The 17,324-nt window shown below is 53.3% G+C and overlaps 5 protein-coding genes across 5 annotated transcripts; 2 read left to right on the top strand and 3 right to left on the bottom strand.

Moving 5' to 3' along the window:
• Window positions 1-462: 462 nt before the first annotated feature.
• On the bottom strand, window positions 463-2,211 carry MRS44_004976 (uncharacterized protein; the record flags this gene model as incomplete). Its single annotated transcript, XM_046280881.1, has 3 exons — window positions 463-1,480; window positions 1,538-1,971; window positions 2,029-2,211. 3 exons carry the CDS (start codon window positions 2,209-2,211, stop codon window positions 463-465), a joined length of 1,635 nt encoding a protein of 544 aa, XP_046135864.1.
• Window positions 2,212-3,161: 950 nt separating this feature from the next.
• MRS44_004975 (uncharacterized protein) lies at window positions 3,162-4,741 on the top strand (the record flags this gene model as incomplete). Its single annotated transcript, XM_065622397.1, has 3 exons — window positions 3,162-3,608; window positions 3,677-4,485; window positions 4,543-4,741. The coding sequence occupies 3 exons, from the start codon at window positions 3,162-3,164 to the stop codon at window positions 4,739-4,741; spliced, it is 1,455 nt and encodes a 484-aa protein (XP_065478469.1).
• A 628-nt stretch (window positions 4,742-5,369) lies between these two features.
• MRS44_004974 (uncharacterized protein) lies at window positions 5,370-6,862 on the bottom strand (the record flags this gene model as incomplete). Its single annotated transcript, XM_046268682.2, has 2 exons — window positions 5,370-6,421; window positions 6,472-6,862. The coding sequence occupies 2 exons, from the start codon at window positions 6,860-6,862 to the stop codon at window positions 5,370-5,372; spliced, it is 1,443 nt and encodes a 480-aa protein (XP_046135866.1).
• Window positions 6,863-11,007: 4,145 nt separating this feature from the next.
• On the bottom strand, window positions 11,008-13,944 carry MRS44_004973 (uncharacterized protein; the record flags this gene model as incomplete). The annotated part of the gene is made up of 4 exons (XM_065622396.1): window positions 11,008-11,662; window positions 11,716-11,811; window positions 11,857-12,022; window positions 12,075-13,944. 4 exons carry the CDS (start codon window positions 13,942-13,944, stop codon window positions 11,008-11,010), a joined length of 2,787 nt encoding a protein of 928 aa, XP_065478468.1.
• A 2,701-nt stretch (window positions 13,945-16,645) lies between these two features.
• MRS44_004972 (uncharacterized protein) lies at window positions 16,646-17,156 on the top strand (the record flags this gene model as incomplete). Its single annotated transcript, XM_046273605.1, has 2 exons — window positions 16,646-16,832; window positions 16,888-17,156. The coding sequence occupies 2 exons, from the start codon at window positions 16,646-16,648 to the stop codon at window positions 17,154-17,156; spliced, it is 456 nt and encodes a 151-aa protein (XP_046135870.1).
• Window positions 17,157-17,324: the final 168 nt, after the last annotated feature.

The following is a 17,324-nucleotide window of genomic DNA, read 5'->3' as shown; positions in this document are numbered from 1 at the left end:
TGCCTACCCTATATCACTAGCCCACTCTATCTGTGAGAATATGTGCTCCAAACACCACACCTGCTATCACGCAACTGATTGACTGTGGTAGGGATATTGGTTGCCCGTTTTGGTTGCAAGTTTAGTGGGCGTTGTTATTTCTCTCATTGGATCGCCCTGCTCATAGAATGTCACTCTTGACTTTCAGACCCCTAAGGAGGCAAATGACACAGATAGCTGACCATGGTTGTAATTTTGGCAAAGCACTCGCCAAGCAGACATACTGAAGGAAATTCTATTGAGAAGAGAATATATATTGAGTATTTATTAATATGCTATATATATAACAAACATCCTTGGAATACTACCCAAGGCAGGTCTACCCCACCCCATGAAGCCATGCAAGTCTATATCCGCAGAGTGGTGAAATGTCGATCAATTACAACAAAGCTGTTCCAAAGATTGGATCCTTGTTTTTTTTCTTCACTTTTGCTCCTCTCCGCCCTGCTGCTTGTTCTTCACGGTCCTCCACTCCATACCGAGAGCGGGCACCACCATGAAAGCAGATACGGCCACAACGACAATGAAGGCCTTTTGCAAGGCGTCGTTGTACACGACCAAGACTTCATGTAACTTGCTGGCCGGAACGAGATCGGATAATGCTGTTGCCCCGGCCTCGAGAATCGCCTGAGTGTTGATTCCACTAACCGCTTCGAGACCGTCGGAAAGGTAATTGACAAATATAGACTGCCCAATACAAATGAAAACAGCACCACCTAGGGACTGGGAGAAAAACATGAGGGAGATACCGATAGAGACATCTGATTGAGACAGGACGGTCTGAGCGGCCATGCTGGGCTGTTGCATACCAGTTCCAAGGCCAAGACCAAAGAGGACCTGGTAGCCAATCCATGCTGAGTGACCAGTGTTTGTCTTGAAAGTGGTCATCAAGCCCGAGCCGACTGAAGTCAGGATGGTGGCGACGAACATCCAAGGGACGTAGTATCCGGTACGGGTGATAATGGCTCCTGACATGATAGCTCCCACAACGAGTGATAGCACGAGAGGAATGGTGTCGATGCCAGACTGAATGGCTGATGTGCCCTTGATAGACTGGAACCAGATTGGAAGCGTATAGAGGAGAGATATCATACCACCTCCGATACACATAGCATAACCAATACCACAGGCGACACTGCGCTGGCTGATGATGCGGGGAGGAGTAGTGGCATCCTCTTGGCGCCAGATCTGAACGCCGATGAAAGCGAGGAGAAGGACACCGGCCACCACAAAGAGGGCAATAATTCGTCCGTCACTCCAGGGGTAGGAGGCACCGCCCCACTGAAGAGCGAGAATAAGGCAGACGATGCCGGGGAGGAACAAGACGGTACCGATAGGGTCCATGCGAATGAACTGTCTCTTGAGTGTCTCTGTGTTTGTTACTTGGGGGACATGAAGGAACACGAAGAGAACAGCGAGAACAGCGCCTCCGATAGGCAAGCTGTGAGCCATGTTAGCAATGTGTGAAATATTGAAAAGGGATTAGGGGTAAACTGACTTGATATAGAAGCACCACCGCCAAGTGACGTTGTCAGTGAATGCACCGCCCATAAGGGGGCCGACAATGGAAGCAACACCAAAGATGGAGCCCATCATGCCGATATACATGGGCCTCTTCTCAAGCGGAAGGATCTGGGTGAGAATGACAGAAGATCCAGAAAAGATGCCCGCTGAGCCCATGCCGGCAATGGCACGGCCGATGATGAAGGCGGTCGAGTTAGGGGCAGCACCGCAGAGGGCGGAGCCGACCTCGAAGATGACGACGGCGGCGATAAAGATGAGCTTTGTCGAGTAAAAGGTGTAGATGCGACCCCAGAGGAGTTGGGTTGCGCTGCTGGTGATGAGATAGGCGCTGGCGTACCAACTGATGTCGTCTAGAGCGTGGAACTCTGTCGAGATGCGAGGAACTGCGGTTCCAATGATGGTGCGGTCCTTAAACATAACATGATTAGTATATAAATGAAATCCAATGAAATAGGGAATTCTTACCAAAGCAACAAGAAACATGGTTGCATAGAGGGCGGCGAGAATCAGGGCAAGCTTTCCACCTGAAATGAATGCTTGGTCGTCGGCTGGGGTCTCGGGCTCAGGTTTGGGGTCATTTGGCCCGTCTTCAAGTCTGATGGCTTCTTCTGATTGCCTCTGTCGACTCTGCTGCGTATCGACAGCCATCGTTGTTAAAGTTGTTGTAAGTGATTATAGTAATTGTTATGGTTGTAAGTAGTTGTCGGGGATGATGAGCTGGTGAGATCTCTTGAACCCGTCGAGGGGGAGCATGTATTTATGGGCTTCCATGATTTTGACTGAAATTTGAGATGCATGAGAGAAATCCTTAACCAACACTTGATTCTCGACCGAATTCCATGGGATGATGTGAGGCTCAAGCCGGACATGGTCGGCGTCGGGGTTGAAGAGAGTGCTGTACGAGCTCTGATTGGCTGGATGAGTGAGCACCGGGACCGAACTGAGGCTAGATACCCGAACGGGGATTGGGTTTTGCGTGTGGCCTTCGGTTGTCGTTGAGCACTCGGCCGGACATGGGCCGGGGGACGGAGAAGGAGATTTTGATGATGGAATAATCGTATTCATACCCGATGATGAATTTCTATGGTGTAGTTGTTGCAAGTCGGGTTTCGTATGTACCCGGGTGGTGGTGGTTGTGTTGTGGCTGAGCAGCATCATAGCCGCAGCTTAAAAGCTGATTCAAAGTAGAATGAGTTGAGTTTTAATTGTCATTTGAATTTATATAGAATTTTAAACCTCGAATTGATGAATTTTGATGAGTTATAGGTCAAGTTGAAGATGAAGCTCTCAAGCTCCCATCCACTGCCGCAAACGGTACGTACCCCAGTCCGTCCGTCCCTCCCGTCCAGTGCGTGTCCCGCTGGAGCCTTGCAGCAACGGCGCCCGGGCCACTCAGCTGTCGCCTTGCCGTTATGGGTGCTTGACCTCAACACCAAGCAAGCTCTCAAGCTTCTCTCGTCATCCATCATCGCAAACATCAACAGTCACCACCAGCACGCTCCCCCGTCAACCCCCAATCTCCCACTTTACGCACGCAATCGATACACATATCGCCAGCTGATACTCTTCCCGATAAAACACTCCCGCCCGCCGCCATCATGGGCTCCGATCCCCAGTACGCGAAATGGCCACTGCTGCCTCTCTCCCAGCACGTCTTCACCCTCACAAACGCCTATGCCTCCAAGACCGCCCAACAAGCCGCCGTCAAGGTTCTGCAAGATGCCATCGCCCAGGACAAGATGGCTCCCTTCTACCGGTACCTCGCCCACCCCCTCGACGGCGTCCTGAACACCATCGGCGAGGGTGGCGCCTCTGCTCCCGGCAGGCCCCTCAGTCGAAAGTCGAGCCTTGTCGGCATGGTCGCCACCAAGCCTGCTGCCACTGTCATCAGTCTCCCTTGGGATGAGGGCTTGTATAACCAGCTGAAGGAGGACAATGACCGCGAGCTGCAGGAGTTCCAGAAGGAGGAGGATGAGGCTGTTGAGCAGGCTGGTGATACTGAGATCATGGCTGCCAAGGGCAAGCGCGCAGAGTTCTGGGCCCGTGTGGGCGACAAGGCACGTCTCTTGAACTCGAAACAATGCTTTATGTATACCCGCTAACACTCACCCAGGACAAGGCCATCGCCGCCTACGAGAGCGTCTTCGAAAAGACGGGCATCCTCGGCACCAAGATCGACCTCGTCCTCGCTATAATACGTATGGGCCTTTTCTATGGAGACAAGCCCCTCGTGAAGAAGCACGTCGAGCGCGCCAAGTCTCTGGTCGAAACGGGCGGTGACTGGGATCGCCGCAACCGCCTCAAGGCCTACGAGGGTCTTCACCTCCTCACTGTCCGCTCCTACAACCTCGCCGCCCCGCTGCTGCTCGACTCTCTCTCCACCTTTACCAGCTACGAGCTCTGCACCTACTCCAACCTTGTCGTCTACTCGGTTCTCGCAGGCTCCGTTTCTCTCAAGCGTGTGGACTTCAAGTCCAAGGTCGTCGATGCCCCCGAGATCAAGGCCATCCTCGGAGACGGCGAGGACAAGCTGCTCGCCCTCAGCGGTGCCCTCAGTGCTGGACCTGGTGCCGACGACACTACTGGCGTCAAGGCCCCCAAGGCTGCCACCACCACCGCCGTCAACCTGACCACTCTGGGCACCAGCACCGACCAGCCCGAGGCCGAGTTGGCCATCGACTTTAGCCCTCTGGCTCTCCTTGTTAGCAGCCTCTATAACGGCAACTACAAGACCTTCTTCCGGTCTCTTGCCGAAGTTGAGGAGCAGTTCCTAAACCAAGACCGCTACCTCCACGAGCACAAGAGCTGGTTCATCCGTGAGATGCGCCTGCGCGCCTACCAGCAGCTGCTCCAGAGCTACCGCGTCGTTGGCCTTGAGAGCATGGCCAATGACTTTGGCGTGACCGTCGACTTCCTCGACCGGTAAGACTCCATATCCCCAATAGAAATGTGATGAGACATACTGACTTTGACCTCTAGTGATCTCGCCCGCTTCATCGCCGCCGGCCGCATCCCCTGCACCATCGACCGTGTCACAGGCAAGGGTGTGATTGAGACGAACCGCCCCGACGACAAGAACAAGCAGTACCAGGACGTGGTCCGCCAGGGCGATCAGCTCATCACCAAGCTTCAAAAGTACGGCCAGGCCGTGCGGTTGAGGGGAAGCGAGAGGGCGTAGAGCTGAGGGAGGAGCCTCTGATATCATGCCAATTACGCAGGGTTGCTCTGGGCGAGGATGGGAAAGGAGAGATTGCCCACGCCCACTACCTATTTGTTTGACTGTATGATATGGATTAGACAAGCCATTGCGGTAATAGATTGGCTGGTGTCCCGGTGATGAACAAAAAAACATGGGCTGATGCCCACGTCAAGGCGTGGTGGTGACAAAGATACTTATCTGATGAGCACATGTGTTGATGTAAAATAACTCAGTCAAGTCCATTATCACCAACATTGGGGTGGCACGATAGGCGTCGACCAGCAAGGGGTCAGTGCATCACGACAACCCTCAAGGGATGAACTTGGTATGGACGCTAGATTGAGCCTCTATTAATCCAGATCTATCTAGCCCGACGCTAAAATGTTTGCATTTGTTTCTCTTTTATTTGTGACCATAACCTTTGACTAACCCGTCTCTTTTTCATGACAAGCCTCCACACACCATGGGCCTCATGCCACGGACACCACGGCCGAAGACTTCGGCCCCGAACGGCCGAGGCCCCTCTGGTAGCAACCCCGCCATGGTTCGCAGCGAACCTCTTGGCAGGGGTTGAACCGGCGACGCGCAGCCAACGCTATCAATCGCTTTATCGGTACTTGTCGAGGAACTCCTGGTGGAACTTGACGATGCTGCCAACCCACTCGGTGCCGGGGGCCAGGAAGGTGGTTCGGAAGTGGAGGGTGCCCTCCTTCTGGCCGAAGCCGGCGCCGGGGACGACGCAGATACCGGTGGCCTCGAGGAGGCGCATGCAGTAGAACTCGTCGGGCTTCCGGCCCTCGGCGGCGGCGGCCTCGGCGGCCTTCTCGGGGAGGGTGATGGTGGGGAAGAGGTACATGGAGCCCTGGGGAGCGGCGCACTCCACGCCCTCCATCTCGGCAAAGGCCTTGTGCAGGGCAGTGGCACGCTCGCGGAGACCCTCGAAGATGCCGTTGTACTCCTTCTGGTAGAGCTCGTACGAGGGCTCGCCCTCCTTGGGGGGGTTGACCATGAGCTCGACGATGCACTGTCCGATGACGGGGGAGCAGAGCATGATGGAGATGAACTTGTAGATGTTGGCCTCGACCTCGGGGTCGAAGTTGACGAGCTCAAAGTAACCACCACGGTGACCGCACTCGCCGACCATGCCCTTGGAGATACTGTGGAGGGAGGCGAGCTCGAGGCCGTCGAACTTGCCGGGGTTCTCCTCCTGGAGGCGTCGGAGGACGGCCTTGAAGCTGTGGAACTTGCCAACAAAGACGTTGGTCTGGTAGACCTCGTCGGCCATGACGACCAGGTTCTTCTCGTTGGCGAACTCGAGGACGGCGCGGATGTCCTCCTCGGGGAGAGAGGCACCGGTGGGGTTGCCGGGGTTGATGATGACGATGCATCGGACGTCGGTGCCCTCCTCGACGGCCTTGTCGTACGAGGCACGGATGATCTCGAGGTCGGTTCCCCAGTTCTTGGACTCGTCAAGGAGGTAGGGGACAGCCTTGGCGTTGAGGAGAGCGAGGGTGGCAGTGTAGAGAGGGTACTGGGGGATGGGGATGAGGATGCCGGTGTTGGGGTTGGCGCAGATGGTGTGGAGGAGCGTGTTCACACCGGACGAGGCACCGGCGGAGAGGTAGATCTTGGAGGGGTCGGCAGGGAAGCCATCACGGCCTGGGAGGTGTTAGACGAGGTTTGGTCTATCCTATAAGGGGTGAACTCACGCTCAATGAACTTGGCGACGCTCTCGCGGATGGCAGGGACACCAGTGCTGGCGCTGTAGGCACCGACAGAGCCAACCTTGCTCAGGAGCCACTTGGCGCGCTCAATGACATCGGTCTTGTAGCCGAGGTGCTGGACGAGAGCCTCCTCGCTCTGGAGGAGCTGGGGGTTCTCGAGGATGCTGGCGACCTGGCGGAAGAAGGTCAGGGGCTTCTGGTCGAGCTGCTGAGGGTTTCCGATGTTGGCCGAGATGACATGCTCAAAGGGGAGGTCGGCGGCGTCGCCAGCGGCGATCTTTGCTCGGTACTCCTCGGACTTGACAGCGAGCTCACCGCGGACGGCGTACTTGGCAGCAACAATGTGCTGGTTGATGTTGTCGACGGTCAATCTCATTTTTGCGGTGGTGGTTGAAAAGGAGAAAGACTGATGGTGGGGGGACAAGATAAGAGCAGAAGTTTTTGGCGGGGTAGATTTATGAGGAGTCGACGCGAGTAAGGGTCGTCGCGGGGTAGTAGTCGAGGTAGCACAACTAGCACGGGGACCGACTATATATAAGGCAAAAAAACATCGAACGAGTTAGCAACAGAATCACCCAATCTCGACAACGAGGGAATTGTTATTGTCAATGCTGAGGCCGCAAGCCTCGGGCCAAGGGGGATTAGACCAGACAAGGATGAGAGGATCGGTGTGAGTAAGAGAGACGTGCGCAGACAGGCAACGGACAGAGAGAGAGAGGAAGCATACACTGTAGCACTGCGGGGGAGGACGCTGCAAGTTCGTGTAAGAGGACACGAGGACCGGAGGATGAAGGAGAAGAAGTGTAAGAGGGAAGGGAAAGGAAAGGTCAACGGGAACGAGGGCGGAGCGGGATACAAATAGAGCGAGCAGCGGGCAATAACGCAGAAGCTAATGTCTAATGGAAATAGACAACAAGCTCCCGTCGTCAGAGGCAGCAGCAGTAGTTGCAGTAGTAGCAGCAGCAGTCGCATCGCAAAGCAAAGCAACAAAGCAAAGCAAGCATAGCAACGGCTAATTGCCCACCATCACCACTCTCCACCCGCAACCACATCACGTCCACGTCCACGTCTGGGGTGGATGGGATGGGATGGGGACCCGGGTGGGTTGCGGTGGGTGCAAGCATCGCTCCAGGCCAGTCTTGAGACGGACGACGGAAATCAGCGCATTTTGTGGGTGGCCGGTCGGTCGCCTGACATGGACTAACATGGACGAGCGAGGCTATCCGCAACAGCCAGCCCTTCCCGGCTCAAGGGGGACGAGCGCCGCATTGTCCATGACGAGGACGAACAATTCTACAGCGCTCCTGTATCCCGCGCTGCCTCACTTCAGGTCCAGGGCCCCGGGGAGAGAGCGTGAGTTCAGGGCACCCCCCCTCTTCCCCTCCGTGGAGAGAGTGCGTGGGTGTGGGCATGGGCATGGATGGATTGGGGGGAGAGCATGGATGGGTAGGGATGGGCAAGGGACGGGGATTCAAGGTCCGGACCCGGATCCCCGGAAAAGGACCTGACGAGGGGAGGATGTACGGTGCAGAAGCGATGGGTAAGGGTGAAACTGAGACAGGGCGAGCCGAAACGGCATGATCATGATGGTTGATGCTGATGATGACGACCTTTGACACCATCCAATTGACAAGGACAAAAGAAGATCCCGGTCCCCGGTCACCTCGTCCGAAGGGGGCTCGGGCTCGGAGGGTCCCGAAGCGATGCCGGGGTCTGCTCGGGGCTAGCCACCGCCTCACCCATCAGATGTTGCCGTGGTCGGGAGAAAGCGACTTGTAAAAGAAAAAAAGGCGGCTGAAGAAGGGGAGGGGAGGGGAAGGGGGAGAAAAGCCAAGCTAGGCCGTGGGAACAAGTGGGCAGCGCACGTCGTGCAGGCATGCAGTGCAGAGCACAGCACAGCGAAGCGCGAATGGCATGCCATGGCATTGCCAGGACGAGGAAAATAGCAGATCCAATCGAACGCCTTGCAAGATTCGCGGACCGCCTGAGCTAGATCGCGCATAGGCGCGGCCGATGCCTCGGTTTTGTGACTCTCTCCGACGTCTTCTCTCTCTCTGACTGTGTCTGCCATCTCTCTCTCACTAGAGCATCTCTTTCTGCCTCCCGCATTGTCGGGACCGGCCCGGCCATACAGACGGAGGCGCAGATGCAGGCGCATCGCCCGAATGGTGGATGGTTGGTTGGTGTTTGTGCCGGTAATTCTTCTTCCCATCACCCACACACAGCAACGTATGTACAACAAGCTCTCTCGACAAACGTACCTGATGCGGCGGGGCTCCGCCAGTGGCTCATCCAACGCTGGCCGTTGCACGCGAACGTGTCGTCGCTGCTGATCCTCGACGACCTCAACGGCCGCTGCTGCTGCTGCCCTCGTACCGCCTGGCCGAGGGACGCCGATGTGCGACGCGCCAACATGTCGGTTATGTTACGTACTCTATGGTCCTTCGGATTCGGAGATGGTGTGCCCGAGGCGGAAGCGTGGAGCTGATCGGTGGAGAGAGAGAAGAGGAAAAAAAAAGGCTAGGTTTGTAGGTAGGCAGTTAGTTGAAGCTGCCTGCTGTTGAGCTGGTTGAAGAAGAGGTTTGGTTTTGAGGCTCAAGAAGCTCTTCATAGCTCTGAGTCGAAACAAAAATCTTCAACAGCTCCGATATAGGAACATGGGGGGTAGTGTAGTGACAAGGACAAGCGAAGCGAGAGACAGCTCTTCCCGCGGGAAATTAAAAAAACGAGTCTGGGGAAAAAGCCATGTCTCGTCTCGCATCGTCCCGTCTCTCGCTCCGTGGGGGTTAGCCATACATACCTATGTGTTGAGACCTCTCAGTCACCGCAACTCGTAGATCCCGATGTCCGCCTGACGAAGAGCGGAAGCTTTGATAAGAAGGATGGAAAACGACGGAGCTCGGCGCGAAGCGAGGCGAAATGGGTTAAATGAGGGGAAGATGGATGAGATGAGATGGGGATGGAGGGTTTGAGAACGTGTTGCAGCTCTTCCGGCCAGTGGTAGATCGTGGCAAGGAGCTACAAGTACATAGTGTCACACGGGCGCCCTTTTCCTCCCAGGTGATCAAGCACAGTACAGAAGCTTTACTACCTCCCTAGGTAGTTGTGACGCTCCTCTGTATTATATCGCTTCGCGCGGACAACTGCCCGATATCCATTCCCATCCAGTGAGTGTGATACAGCATTGCGCAAGGTGGTAGGGCCGGAAATGCCGGTCACAGGCCCTTCTGGACTCGGGACTTGTGCTGCACCCTTATCTTTATTCTCTGACATTATTTGCTCCTATCGTGCAGCTCTGCAGGTTATGATAATTGCTTTGTGTCTGATGTGCTGACTCTGAGCCTTCTCATTGGCCAATGGCCCAGCTCAAGTTGCAGCACTAGGCCCCTCGGTGAAGCTCACTCACCGAGTTGCTCCTCGCAGGTGAGGAGGGGGTTCAAGCCGGCACTACGTTGTCCCGCCCCCCGACAACCTCCGCCCTCCGGAAATTTCCCATCCAGCATCACCGGCGCCCATCCCACCAGACAAGCCATCCAATCCGAGTCTCCCCTACGCCTCGTTCACCATGGCAAAGAAGGGTAAGGAAGCTTTCCCTGGCGCATTGGTCGCCCAAGTCTTCTGATTCCAACAGCAACTAACTCAATTCCCTCTTACAGCCAAGGCTCGCTTGGTGCATGTGCGCCTCATCTCCATGGCCATGACGGGCTTCTTCTACACCTTCAAGCGCCCCAGGACCGCCCCCATGATGAGCATGTTGAAGTATGATCCTATTGGTATGTGCCACTGCAATTGATCTCTCTGCTGCCTCCTGTGCTGACATGGAGACCCAGTCCGCAAGAAGGTCTTGTTCCTTGAGACGAAGAAGAGGAAATGATAGCTATTTCGATCCTGCTCCATGATACCCACGATTCGTCGGATCCGCCTCGAGAGAACCGATCTGCCTAGACCGGCCAGAGAAGGAGAGAGATGGGGAAAAGAAAGAAACGCCTTTCCGCCCATCGTGGCCAACACCATTTGTAACACTATACGACAGAGCATTGTTGGAGTTTGGGCCCTTGGATCACCTCGCCTCACGAGATGCGACTGTACATGTACATCATAAACCAAAATTTCACGTTACGCCATGACTGCAATCGATGACATGTCTCTGAAGCACAGAATTTGGGTCCTGAGGTGTCGTGCAGTTTGTATTACGGCTAAAGCTATCACCACATGACTGGCTTTTGATAAGTAAGTACACTTGGTTGTCCACATCTTCAGTCTCAGTTGTCTCCGCCTCGAGATCGCCAAAATACTCGGTGTCAGTCTTTCTTCGCTCCACCATCATATCTTCGAATCTCATCACCATAACAATGATACACTGGAGCCGTTGCCTGTCGCCCTGATGGTGAAGTGGGGGCTTCGTCTGCCTCCCTGGGTAATCGATGTATAAACATGTTGAAGATCAAGTTGTATCGGCTTGGCGTTCTTGGAGGCAGGGGCTCCAGTAGTGGTTGTTCCACCCTTCATGCCCGATGCCTTTCAATTGTTGCCATTGCGCCGTCTCCTTTCATACTCATCCCACGAAGTGAAGGGTGCGCTAGGCGAGACTCTCTGGGAGTTTGCAGGCTTCGTCACGCCAGCGTAGGTTCGTAGAGCCGAACGCGGACGTGGAGCACTGGCATCACGTCGTCGTGATTGCTCTTCAGCAACTGATATTGGCCTTCCTGCTGACACCGAGTCTTTTTCGGGACTGCTCACAATGACCTTTCGATCGCGTGGGTTCGGAGTCGGAGTGTAAGGAGGTTGAGAGTCTGGGCCACCGACATCGTGGTCTGCGCCGCCGATGAGTGTGCGACTGGAGTGTGATGTCCCATCGGGGCCCGCCATCTGGTTGAGGGTAGTGTTGATACTTTGCTGTACCGGCACTTGTCCATTGACGCCATCGACTTGGATTCTGAGAGCCGCGATCACTTCATCCTGGCTCTTGCGGAGTGCATCGCTCTTTTCGACCGCGTCTTGCAAAGCGACGACCAAGGACTCTCGCAAACCTTGGACCTCCCCCGCTCTCTTCGCGAACTCTTCGAGCTGCACGCTGAGATCCTCGAGGGAAACACCTTCTTGTTCAAACTCTTGCTCGAGAGTGTCATTGATTGCACCTTGCTGAGCATGCAGGGACTGAAACTCGGGCAGAATGCTAGGATGTATTTAGTATATGCGGATGCAGCCAACTACCAGAGAACCACGTACCTTGCAAGGATGGTATCCTTGAACTTGTCGCCTGCCGTCGTCAGATCAGATGCCTTGATTCGATTCTCTGACAGGGACATCGAGATTGCATCAAACCTGCTGGGATGTTAGCAAAGTCAGCAAGCGGTTTGTACAGCGTACTTGGAAAGGAACAATTGCTGTTGGTCCTGAAGCAGCTTCATCACTTGGTCGATGTTGGCATTCTCTTGGATGCTGGATCGAAGTGAGGCCGAAGACTGCTTCTCCTGAGCGAGCTCAGCTCGTTGGTTCGTCAGATCCGCCTCTAGCTGCCGAATATGTTCGTCTTCTAATGGAATGGTAAGCCGCGGTCAAAGAGAAGGGAAAACATGAGCACATACTTCTCTCACTATCCCGTTGCAGCTCTTCGCAGACCGTTCGGTAGCCTTCCCGCAACTCGGCCTGCTTGTTGCGGTTTGCCTCCAGTGCCATGACAACTTCGCTTGCGCTGGATGCTCGGGCATTCTTCTCTTGCTGGATTGTGTCGGTGGCTGAATCGCAGTAGGCGAGAGATCTGTGGTAGAGATCTTGTTGTTCGTCAATTGCTTCGTTGAGCTTCGCCTTGTACTCACGCAGCTTGGCTGGCATGTTCTCTGTGAGCTTTTGCGACTCGCCAAGCTTGCTGCGAAGAGATTCGATGTCGGCGAGAAGGGTGTCCTTTTCCCGCAGAGCGGAGAGTGCCTTTTCTTTCCACTCGTTGCATTGAGCCATACACTCACGAGAGACTGTATCTTTCTCAGCCAACTGTTCATCTTGCTCGGCCAACTGTTCATCCTGCTCGGCCAACTGTTCTTCTTGCTCGGTCAACTGCTCACCTTGCTCAGCCAACTGTTCTTCTTGCTCGGCCAACTGTGCATGTTGCTCGGTCAACTGTGCATGTCGTTCGGCCAACAGCTTATTCTTCTTGTCCAATTCTCGATAGGCAATCTCCAGAGTCCCCTCGTTGCGACGGAGCTCGCCTTGTAGCTTCTCGATCTCTTCGCCAGCGAGGTCACGCTCAACCTTGCCCAGGGCATGGAATCGGTTGACTGCGTCCACAACACTTTGCATGATCTCCATTCTGATATTAGTGTCGAACTCAGAAGGACGCTGCTGGCGGATCTCGGGGCAATCCTGAACAGGTGGTATGGGGACGTTGATGGACTGCGATTGAAGCTGCTCTCGAACTCTGGGATCTTCTTCGGGAAAAGAGGTGGATGCGAGAGACAGAGTTGGAAGGGGGCCGCTGGAGTCGTGATCCTGAGGACCTGCGTTTCCTGAAGCTTGGGGAAGGGACGCTCCGTGCTCTCCACGATCCTGTCTCTGGGCTGCACCAGAACGGGGAGGCGCAGATTGGGCTGGCAGCTGGACGCTACTTCCACCCAAGGTTTGAGGAAGGGACGCCTCGAGGTCCTGGGCTGGGGGCTCATCGTCCTCTCGAGCAGGAGTGGAAGGGCAAACTGCCTGAGTTATCAAGTGACGGTGGTGTCCTGAAGTTTGAGGAAGGTGCGGCTTGGGTTCCTCGCCTTCCGGCTCGCTGTCAGATGCGGTCTCATCCGGCGGTATGAGCTCTTCCCATTCGACCTCATATCTCAGATGAGACCTTTTGGAAGGATAATACTCGTGATAAGGGAAGGGTGGGGGTGGTCGCTTTTGAGCTAGGTGAGGTAAATCCTCAACACCGGTTGACTGATCCGACCGGGTTTGTGGGCGTAGGGTGGGGGGAGCTTGATGACCCGTGGTAGAAGGGCTTTCCTCGTGATGATAGCTCTGGGGTTGTTCGGGAGCGCTGTCTTGGGGACACGAATGAAGGCGGCCTTGAAAGCTCTCGTGATGTGAAACAGGAGGACTCTGATGAGCGGCAAAGTTCTGGCTCTGGGGGCGCAGAGTTGTGGCTGATGGGTGCGTTTCAAGAATAGGGGTTTCTACAAGCCCGGGTTGAGGTCTCTCACAAAGATCTGGAGGCTGACATCCGGTGGGGATTTGGGTAGCCGGCCCTGGATGTGGTGGGATATGCTGAGGCACGAAAGAAGGAGGCCGATGTGACCAAAAGGCAACGTTGCTACCACGAGGTGGAGGGGCTGCGAAGGTGAATCGGCCCCGAGGAGGTGCTGCGAAGGCGAATTCCTCCTGAGGAGGCTCGTCGTTGGGTGTAGTGAGCCATGACCGTCGGGCAGGTGCGGTGGTTGCCGGTTCCTGTGAGTTGGGCTCTGGAGGGGAAGAGTCAAACATGTCGACCTCGTCTGGGTGGATATATGAGACCTCCCTGCTCCCTCTGGACCGGGAGCCCGGCGAAGATGCCATGTCAAGGGGGAAAGATGATCTAGGCCTTTGGTTCTGTTCTGGAGAGCGTCGCTGGAATGGACTCAAAAGTGTAGAAGAGGGTGCGGAAGATGGTGGTGGCAAGAGGAGGCTTTGGCGGATAGTTTCCTCTGCCCGTAGGAGAGGGGAAGAGGGGGATGGACGGGGGAGAAAGAAGATGACGGGTGAAAGAAGAGAGGGGTGGTGGAGGAGAGAGAAGATGGAGAGGAGAAGAGACGAGGGGAGACGAAGATATAGACGTCTGCCCTCGACGCGGTGGTCACCTTCCGTGTCAGTTGAAGGAGAGGCGTATAAGGAAGGATACTTACTGATCACTTGCCCTGCGCTATACGATTTCGTAATTGATTTTTGTTTAGAGAAGGCGCGGTAGTTTGGGCTTGAGGGGGGACAGGCCTGAGCCTCCAGACTTCTTGACTGACGACGGCCGTCAAGTGTCGTGTTTGGAAGGCACTCTGCTCAACACCAGGCGCTGTTCAGACATGTGAAAAGCACCGTAGAGGACGTGAATGGTAAATAGGTAGGAGCTATCCCGTGTATCGACGTGTGTTCCGCAACAGCTGTGGCCTGTTTCGAGCATCTCGATGACATGTGAAGTCCTGGGAGCGGCATCAAGGCAAGTGTTCCTCTGCGAATCGACTGATTCGCGGTACAATCGAACTGAGAATGGACGACAGCCACGGCCAAGACAAAGAAGGAGGCAGCGGGAGAAGATTTTGTTGAATTCCCAACGGGATAGGGGCCTGTCAACTTGGAAGGTATGATGGATAGAGTCCAGGAAGAGGAGGAGGAGGACTGAGATATTGGCACCGACCTCGCAGTGCCTGGACTGGTTTGGTGCGTAGGGATTGAGACTGGATGACTACGTTATGGAACTGGCTCTATTGTCTATTGACAGTAAGTACATAGATGGCTATTGACGGATGGGGAGACAAATCAATCATTGTTCTGCTACTATGATGAAGAGGTAGTTATAAAATATATGTATCTGAGGAATGTACTCTCTCTCCCTAAACGTATTAAGGCAAATAGTAGTAATATATAGCTATAATTATATAGCTTAAAAGTAATTTATTTTTATTAAAATCTTAATTAAAATTTCTTTTAAAATTTCTTTTTTATTATAATATAAATTTTTATAAATATAAATTAAGATATATATTATTAATAAATTACTTTAAATATTTAAAACTTTATATAAATTAATAAAAATATTAAAAAATATTAAAATTTTTTTTTAAAAAAAAATTAAAGTTAAAATTAAAATTAAATATATATATATTATTTAAATAATTATATAATTTTTAAATTTTTAAATTTTTTAAATTTTTTTTATAATAATATAAAATTTTATAATTATTATTTTAATTATAATATTATTATTTAAATTTTAATATTATTATTTTAATTATAATATTATATTATATATTTATTTTTATATTTTAATACTTTTTAAATTTTAATATTTTATTTTTATTTTTTAATTCTATTATATTTTTTTCTTAAAAAAAAAATAACTAAAAGAGAGAGATAGGCTTAATTACCTCTTTTTTAATCTTAAAATATAATAATATTATCTAACGCGGTAATAAAGGCTCAGAAATCAAGTGTCAATATCAATGGTAGTCCTATTCGCGCTGTCTATTAACATCGTCACGTTGGGCAGAATGCCCGAAGAACCCTCCATCTCAGCGCCTACTAAGGTAGGCATCCCTGACTCAATGCCATGTCACATCGCACTGCCTGGTTCATCGTACACTACGGAAATGGCCAAAAAAGAGCGGCTATCGTAGAGTTGGCAGCCTTTGAAACGCCAATGCCAATGACGACAGACAGGATGCACGAGAAACACCAAGACATGGATCTAAATATGGCTCATGGCGCTTCGCTTGACAGAGTCGAAACGCACAGGCCACCGCTACTTTTGCTACCCTGACGCATCCCAGCCGCCGTCCTTGGACCCAGCATGAAAGAGTGAAACGCACTTCCAACACCAACGACGATCTCGCTGGCGATGCAACTCTCTGCCCAGGGCTGCAGCCTGGGAATGACCAATCCAGCCGCCCATCACAAAGGAAAACTCTAGAGCCGACAATGTCCCTGCATCAGTCACCCTCTGGCGCGTGACGACCAACAGGCGTCTCCGTCGTGAGAACGCCCTTGCGGCATATCATTGGACGGACCCCTGACATAGGCGTTGCCGCTCGGCGCTTCGAGGTCGGCACTCACCAATCACAAGCGAACCCACCGTCGGCTGTTGCTATTTCGCAGTTCCAAGTCCTGCATTCGAGTCTCGGCCTTGACATGGGGATCCAATGATAACTCGTCGTCATGAATCGGAAAGTTGGGAGCGACGTTGGCTGTATCATGGGCTGGGCCACTACGCATGTGGGGAGCAGGGAAGCAGATATGCGTGCGAGATGGATGTAAATACAAGTGGCTGTCCCAGCACGGGGCTTCGTGCGCCAGAAAAAGTCCATTCCATCTATCCTACTTGCATGGTCTTGCAGCTGGCTTCGACTCTTCAGGTTCTGTGAACCGTCATTTCAGTACCCTTCAACAGCCCAGCTCCAGCCATTGGCACCCAAGCCAGCGACTTCTGCTCCAAGACAACATGTCGACCACAACTGATCCCTTCCCACTGGCCTCGGAGAAGCCGTATGGCGACGATAGTGCCCCGGATGTCGATGCTGGTACTGAGGCAGGTGCTTCCGGCGATAGTTCTAGCAACTCCGTCTCCATTTCCCAGGGTGGCATGATCGCCATCATCGTCGTGGTTGTCTTTGTCAGTCTCATTGGAAGTAAGTGATTCCTGCCGTGCACAGTTTCAATTTACACGTGCTGACTCTCTGTCAGTTTCAACAGCCGTTCTCTTCTTCGTCGCCAAGAAGCGTGAATGGAAGGTCAAGGAGACAATCAGGAGATCAGCCCGCAAGGTCGTTGCCGCCATTACACCAAGAAGGTCCGAGTTTCCATCTTCAGTCAAGGATTCACATTCGCTCCGGAATCGCACACGAATCGATGACGATGTCCCCCCAACACCTGGAATTCGGCCCGAGGATCTCGAGAAGGGACTGGCCAAAGCAGAGGCAAAGCGGAAGCAGAAGGGCTGGGGACGCAAGTGAGGACGAGGAAGAGGAAGGATGTTGTTGCAAGACTGGTACAGTTGGCAACTGCGGTGGTACAAGGTGCAAGGTACGAAGGAAGTTGTGTCACTCGTTGGGTAGCACGGGCAGGGAGCGTTGATGGGAGGAGGAACGAGAGTTGCGGTCTCAGGCGTTCTACGGCGGACA

This window comes from Fusarium solani (genome assembly GCF_023522795.1).
Source record: "Fusarium solani strain SB1 chromosome Unknown bctg00000002, whole genome shotgun sequence".
NCBI classification, from domain to species: domain Eukaryota; kingdom Fungi; phylum Ascomycota; class Sordariomycetes; order Hypocreales; family Nectriaceae; genus Fusarium; species Fusarium solani.
Note: the sequence above shows the minus strand (reverse complement) of the source record. Positions and strands in the feature narration are given on the sequence as shown.